General features: G+C 38.1%; 1 protein-coding gene and 1 pseudogene across 3 annotated transcripts in view; both read right to left on the reverse strand.

Moving 5' to 3' along the window:
- Scai (suppressor of cancer cell invasion) overlaps positions 1 to 8,087 on the reverse strand; it is a 152,127-nt gene that overhangs the window by 8,136 nt on the left and 135,904 nt on the right. For all 3 annotated transcript variants that reach the window (XM_010613523.3, XM_010613524.3, XM_010613525.3), the window contains 3 exons: positions 6,142 to 6,214; positions 960 to 1,133; positions 673 to 773 (listed from right to left, as the gene is read on the reverse strand). In XM_010613523.3, the coding sequence (XP_010611825.1) occupies positions 673 to 773; positions 960 to 1,133; positions 6,142 to 6,214 (348 nt within the window). The remainder of the gene's footprint in view (positions 1 to 672; positions 774 to 959; positions 1,134 to 6,141; positions 6,215 to 8,087) is intronic.
- Positions 2,759 to 3,441, reverse strand: LOC104854929 (annotated as a pseudogene).

The following is an 8,087-nucleotide window of genomic DNA, read 5'->3' on the forward strand; positions in this document are numbered from 1 at the left end:
TGTTTCTCCTCCGTTTGTGTTTTTTTTTTTTTTTTTTTTTTTTTTTTTTTTGTACCAGGGATCGAACTCGGGTCCTTGTGCTTGCAAAGCAGGTGCTGGAACCACTGAGCTAAATCCCCAGCCCCAGCATGATGTCTATAATAATAACAATACAACCTGGATTGATAATTTGTGATGCAATCAAGAAATATGAAGACTATAGTTATCAATATGGCTTAATTTCAAGAATAATTTTGATTGGAAAAAAGTAATACAGAAGGCCAGGGGTTTAGCTTAGTGGTTCTGCTGAGTGCCTCTCAAGCGCAAGGTCCAGAGTTTGATCCCTGGTACCAAAAAAAAAAAAAAGCAATACAGATACTTTCATGTTTGTAGAAATACAAATATGTATGACAAAACTATAAATCAAAACAAATAATAATAATAATAAAATTCAGGATGGCAATTACCTCCTTAGAAGGAGACAGGATCACAGAGAACCTACAGAGGGTCTCAAAAGTAATGAAAATAATCTTGAAGAACATGGTGGGTACTCTGATGTGTCATTATATTATTAATCTTTATACTTTATTCATTTCTAAACATTATTTTAGATCTATTTAAACTTTTCAAATACAAGTAAAATATATGATTCTAAAATAGGAAAATGGGTCTTGAGTAATATTCTTTTCCTACCCGAAAAATCTTGTGCATCCTCATGGTGGCTGAACAAAAGATAAATCTTGTGAGAAGTAAGCGAAGGAATTCATCTCCAAAAAACTGGAGAAATGCCTGATCTGCAACGAGAAAAAGGTGACAGTAAAAGGAGGCTTTGTTTCAAAGAGGAGGCAACTTCAGGAAAGTCTTTTTGACTTTCCTGCCTGAGACAAATACCTTTAAAGACTCAAACAATTTAAAATAGGTAACTATTTTAAGCCATTATACTATATTTTGTTAAGTGTGCAGTTAGATTAGTAGGGTACCTATTGAACGTGAATGGGTCAGTAGCTGGGCAATATCACGGTTGATTTTTCGAAGATATTCTTGGCACTTTTCCCACAGACCTCTACGCATGCTTGACAATCCAGAGACAAACAGGAAGGCCATTAGAGGATTGTTCAAAAAGAGAGTGAAGAGGCTACCTCGTTGAGATTGATCTGCAATAACAAATGTTATATATATATATATATGATAGATAACAGTTTTAAGAGGGGTAAGAGATTTATATGAGGAATATTTTAATTTGTTGATGTTAAAGTGATATCACTAAAACATATCCAAAAGTGCAAATTTCCCATGAAACTAGAAATATACTCCATGCCTTCTGTAGAACTTAAGATAGAGCCCAGTAAACATTAAGAGGGATGGAAAAATAAACACATTCCTTACTATTTTTTATCCCCAACTAACAAATTTCATCCAAATATGACAAGCACTGACTTATAGTATGTCCGAGATAGAAGTCCCTAGAGTAGTAGAATTGCTAATTTTCTTCATTCTCCTTTATTTATTACTCTTTCTCTGCCTAATCCTTAAATATCAACAGTTTCTTTAGTCCTACACATTGCTGATCTTATCTGCACATAGGATTTTAATTACTGTTTATATGCCTACTGATTCCTAATTCTCATTGTGCATGCATCCTAGAGACACTCTTTAAATACAAACTGGATTTGAAAACCTTAGTATAAGAATACATATTGCCAATAGTTCTCTCTTTCTTTCCCTCCCTGCCTCTCCCTTTCTCTGTCCTCCCTCCCTCCCTCTCTCCCTTTTCCTCTCTCCCTCTTTGGATGGTGCTGGGGATTGAACCCAGGGCCCTCGCACTGAACGGCATTCTCAGTCCTTTGTCCCTTCTCTTAGTTTTGAGACATGGTCTTATTAAAGTGCCCAGGTGCCCTTGAACTTGTGATCCTCCTGCCTCAGCTTCAAATGTAAGGTACGATTAAAGGCATGCACTACTACGCTTGACTTCCTTTAATTTTTTAAAGAAGTGTATTTTTTCTTTTGTTTATTTACACTGACACATACATACTTTTACAAATTTAAGGGGTAGAAAGTGTTGTTTTGTTCTATTTTATTACACATTTATTCAATATTATCTTCTCAAAATGGGACATTTAAAAAGTCAAAGCAATTTTCATTCTATAAGCTTCATTCAACTTCATTTAGGGTTGAATACACATGAAATGTACTTTTAATGCATAAAAATCACAGTGGATAGCAACAAAGGACTGGGGAGGGACATAAGAATCTGTAGAATGTATTGTTTTGATACCTGTAACATGTAGAATGATCAAATCTGGGTAACTAAAAAATCTGTCACTTCAAACATTTGTCATTTCTTTCTAGTGAAACATTCAGAAACTTCTAGTTATTTTGAAACAACTATTTGTGTTAGTCACCCTTCTGTGCAAAACTTAAGAGAAGAAAGTATAATCATAGCGCATAACTTAACTCACAAAGAAAAACTTCTTACCAGCTGAAATAGCACTGTATTTTTATAACAAATAACTGGATTTCAAACACAAATAGCTGAGTTTCAGACAATCCCAGGCCACCAATGGATCAAACTATGTCCAGCCATGGCAAAGGCCCCATTAACTAAACAAGTTATTTTGTGTTCAGCTACATAAGCACACTGCCTTCTCTACATAGTAGAGCTCTCTAAACACTGTACATTTTGAGTGCTGCCTGATTCATGAATTGTTCTTTCCTCAAACCGTTAGATTTGTCTAGTTTCTCTTTTAACACGTAAGAGCACCATAGACACCATAAATGCAAAACATCCGAAATTGCATTCTTTTTCACAGAATTAGCAAATATGTATTGCCCGTTTCTTTTTAGATCATTTATTCCACTGATCTTTGTTTTTAGTTGCTAGCCTGTCCAAAACTTTAATCTTGCTTTTCTTCCTTCTGAGTTAGGAAGTTTAATGCTATCCATGGTGATACTCTCATCCTTGTCCTTAGACTGAACTGTCCTCTGAACTGTCTTAGGAACTTTCCTGAACTATCTTTTTCTTTTGAATCTGCCTGATTCATCTCAAATAAGATCATATCCATTTGTACGACTTTGCTGAGAGTCCCGTCAATATTGAAACAACCAGGGGAGTGGCTTCCATTGCTTTTTTGAGCTTTTTCTCTTGTCTGAGCTTTCTGTGGGAGAAAGTTCTGATCTAGGACTAGTAATAGACTCCTCTCTATCTGAAATGTTTGAAGAGTAGCTATTTTTCTGGAAATGGGCTTGGAGTTGATGAGTAACTTGCCTCATTCATGTACCTCCTTGGCCACTACCCACAATCAGCAGCTCTTTGGACACTGAGACCCCTGAGCACTGACAAAGAACTTGAGCTGGGACAAGGCTGATGTGGACCTCCATACCTCTGCAGCCAGCTAGACTTCCTCCCGTGATGACCACAACCACATAGCCTGCCGAGCACCAGTTCCAGGAACCTTGTCCCATGGTATGTGGAAATATTCCCATGCCTGACTTCTTAATTTTTAAAATGTGGTACTAGCTGGGCATGGTGGCATATGCCTATAAGCCCAGCACTCTGGGAGGCTGAGGCAGGAGGATTACAAGTTTGAGGCCACCCAGTGTAACTTAGGAAGAGCCTGTCACAAAATATTAAAAAATTTAAGCAAGGGAGGGCTGGAGATGTCAGTGTGAAGGCCGTGGATTTAATCAAGCCAGCTCCAATACCCCCCACGCCAAAAGGGTTTACTTACTCTACATTTCTATCAGGCAGGGTTGATCTAGACTCCTACATTAATTTAACTCTCAGAGTTATCTCAAACTCAGCATGTCAACAACTGAAAGCAAATTCTTTCCCCTTAACAAAGTTCTCACAAATATATTTCTCATCAAATCTCAATATTTCTACTGGTGCCAGAGACTCGACGTGTGTTCCTGACTTCTTGCCCAGCCCACCACAATACTACTATTTCACTCAGCTTAGGGTCTTTGAAGACGTAGTCACTGTCTGAACTCTGGGCACTGCGATCTTCCTACTTCCATCTGTGCTCCATTCCATTCTCTATGTGGATAACTGAATGCTCCCCTCTTAATATCCTGATGTTTCCCCATTGTTCCCCACTAAATCACATAACAAATCTTGAAAACTTTTCATCATTCACTCAATGCCCTTCAGCTAGAAGTAGCTACTTTAATTTCTCTAAATGCTCCCTAGGTTCTCTTATCTCAGGGTCACTGCACATGCAGTGTCTCCTCTGGAATACTGGTATTCAGTCACCCTTCACCCCCATACTAATCTGCATGCCCTGGATGGCCACACTGGACATCATCTCATCCCCCACTTCCACCTTCCGTATGTGCTCCTGTGTCACCTTCTATGAAACACTGTACCACTTATAGTACTTGCCTGTTAGGTTGTCTCACCTTCTACTAGACTGTGACTCTGGGAGAAATATAACTGGGTCTTATCAGTTTAAGAATGTACACCTCAGTGCCTACCACAGTGCCTGGCAAATTGGTGTTGAATAACAGTGTTGAGCAAATAAAGCAAGTCTTAGCTAATGAGAGAGCCACAGGCTTTAGATATTCAAAGTGCAGGAACCTTATCTGACATTCCAATTACTTAAACACCTTCAATTTTGTGCCTAGATAGTGGGGTAACTGTTTTTGCAGAAGTAACAACAATGCCATTGGATAAATTCTAACTTTCTCAGGAGGGAAATTTGAATCTATGTAACTGAATAACTCATTTAGGATATCTGAGGTCTAAGCTCCTTAGCACAAAAACAGGATACTAAACCAGAAAAGTGGTAAGGACATATATTACAAATATGTGCATTAATAATAATGATACCACATATGGAGTACTTTTTAATGTACCCAGTATTATTTTCTGAGGAAGGTATTATTATTATTATTTCCATTTGATAGATGAAGTAACTGAAGCACAGAATAGCTGAGTAACTTCTCAAGGTCACACACAGCTAGTTAAGTGGCGAGGCCAAGACTCAAATTCATTCGGTCTGTGTCCAAAGTCTGTGCTTTTCGCCTCCACACAATAGTGTTTCAGACCCAGTAATCTTGGTATTAACTCACTTGACCATGTAATTTAAAATAAAGCTATATCATCATAGGACGGATTGAGAGCAAAAAGCACTCTCGAGTACTTAGAAGGGGTTATACTCCTCCAGAAATGACAACAGGATGACAAAATCCTCAAAGCAGGAGAATTTTACCGTTGTTTGAAGGTAAGTTCTATCCCTTAGTAATTTTGCTTTTGAATATACGAACTTAGAATTTCTATATGTTTTTTTCCTGTTAAACAGCAGAACTTACCTTAAAACAACGGTGAAAGTCTCCAGCTTCTCTCAGGCATTCAAATGCTGACCATCACTTCCTGTGTCAAACTATGTCAGCAGACAGGACTTCTGGCTGGGAAGTAGCAGTAAAATGCCATCTCCCAGAGAGACATCAGCACTATTCACAGTTAGGGAGATAGTGAAACAGTGACAAGTACTGCTAAAACAGTGTGAAGGCTCTTTAGTATTCTATTTACTAAATGACTGGGAGTTAGAATTAGATTTTATATGTTACCTATTAAGGACAAATCACTAAGGGTAAAAAGTCTTTCAATTCTCAGCCATTAGGAAACTGACCCAAACACTAACTTGTCTCTCTGGAAGATTCAGAAGAGCTTTTCTTATTTAAGAATTAAAATAAAGTAAAAGGGAAAAAAATAAAGAAAAGAAAGAAAAAGAAACCCTTTAAATTGTACCAGTTAGGCTATCCTCTTAGACGTAGGCTGAGAGTAATCCTAGGGCACTTACTAATCTTAAGGTCTTAAAAGATGCCTAAAATATGTAATCAAAGATAAAGAAAATCAGGCTACATGGGTACGGCAAGCAAATCAAAACAAACACATAAAACAAAATTTAAAATTTATAAATCATGAGATTCCCACAACAGGGGACTAAAGCACCTCTCTCAGGGAGGAATTATCTCAATGCCTAACTGTAGCACATTAAGGAAGTCTGGTTGTTGGCAAGGCTTTCAGATTGACACCTGCCACATTAAACACCATCAATCCACACATAATCATTATGGAGGGAAAAACAAATATCAACATTATTCAAAGTATAGATAGCATTCATTCATATCCTATTCAGTAACAGGCACCAAGAGACATACCTTGTAAAGCTTTTGGATATGCCGTAGGAGAAAGCAAGCAGACTAGGGGCTGTCCAAACAAGTTTGTGAAGTTCTGTAATACATAAGAATTTAAAATCCTCATTAAAGATTTGACCAGTGGTAGTTACTTAGTAATTTTCCACAGTACATGATAAGTGCACAGATTGACTGGCTTTTTAAACACATAAGCAAATGTAGAAACAGCAGCAGCTGCACATATATCCTTTCTATCGAAGTTTATTAAGAGAAGCACTGCTTTTTATAAGCAAATGTATGGTTGTCATATTGCAAGGAGAGGTTTCCTGGCTGTCTACCAAGAGGCTACTCCACTGGGCAACATACACTGCATATTCCAGGATAAAATTTTCAAGATCTAGGATTTGGCTTTCAGTCACAAAGGTTCCAAACTCTGATTTACTAGTATGAGAGGACTGGATCCAAGTCTTATTGAGGATCATAGCAACTGCTCACACAGGACACTGTGTAACACTAGAATGTCAATGTGTTAATCTACAGTGAGAATTAGGCAAAGTATCCTCTTAAGGATTAAGGCTGATCTACACAAGAAGTAAAATCATAAACTCTTTGGTAAAATGACAAGAAAGGTAAAACTCCTAAGAATAAACTAAATATAAAACACATGTGCATGCACACACACAACATTTTTGATCTAGAAGACTCTCTCCTAATAGCTTAGTTTAGTTATTTTGAGTAGGCTGAGCAGCAAGCCTAATGATAGGATTGGGTAAAAGAGCTAATTCAAATACTGTAGCTGATCAATCAAGCAGCTGGTTAAGCCTAGAACTATAAAAGAAAATATAAGAACAAATGATAAGAGGTTGGGATGAGAACAGAGATAAAGACTCTTCCTTGCAGGAGGAAGAATTTTATCCGGGGTATACTAAGTTAATTACAGCTCTTCAAGAAATAAAAATTCAAGATAACCAGTTTTCTTTTAAACTCTTGAATTCACCTCCTTTGAAACAATTCCTTTCTCATGCTGTTTATTCAAACAAGCACAGGGCAAGGAGCACAGTTTAGATTTTCTGCAGGAATGCCCTCGCAATTGACATCACAAGATTTTTTTTTTCTTATTTCCAGTAAAACTCTCATAATTTCCCCCTGTTCTCAGAACCATGAGATCGGTTTTGTAATTTGAAATAGGGCAATTAGGGAAGATTATATAACAAGCTCCATTTGCTTACATATGTGCAGAACCAAGTGAGTACCTTTGGAAGAGGATTTAAGGGTCAGGAAACAAATCAAAAAGAGCCTGACCAATCTGAAGAATAGCAAAAGAGAGGATCAGAGGGGGTGTGCACATGGAAGCAGAAATATAAGGCACTTATTCTGAGTGAGATGAGAGCCACTAGAAATTTTAGGTAGACCAGGGACATAGCTGACTTACAAGCATACTTACTTCTAGAGGCGCAAAGGCAGAAGGAAGATTAGCTGGTAAGCTATGCAGTAACTCAGGTGAGTGATGAAGGTGGGATGGTCCAGAAGGACTGCAGTAGAGGTGATGAGATTTTGGATATTTAAGTCAAGAGGGATTCTTGAAAAGGATATGGGGTGGGAGGGGAAGAATACAAAGCCAAGCAGAAAACCAGGATATTGGCGGGGGCAACTACAAAAGCATAACAGCAACTAACTACAATGGGGGAGGATGGAGGCAGAAGTATGGTAATTGCATTGGGTATTGTCAGTTTGCAATTTCTACAGTCAAGTCTCCATTTAAGAGTGTGGTCTAGGCAGATGTTTAAGAAGAGTTCAAGAGGGCAGGGGATTTAGCTCAGTGGTTCCGCCTCCTGCCTTGCAAGTGCAAGCACCTGAGTTCGATGCCTGGTATCAAAAAAATAAAAAAGAATTCAAGAGAGAGGGGCCAAGGATTTAGCTCAGTGGTGCCGAACCTGCCTCAGAAGTGCAAAGTCCTGATCCCCGGTATC

This window comes from Fukomys damarensis, unplaced genomic scaffold (genome assembly GCF_012274545.1).
Source record: "Fukomys damarensis isolate Sample0158 unplaced genomic scaffold, DMR_v1.0_HiC HiC_scaffold_36, whole genome shotgun sequence".
Taxonomy (NCBI): domain Eukaryota; kingdom Metazoa; phylum Chordata; class Mammalia; order Rodentia; family Bathyergidae; genus Fukomys; species Fukomys damarensis.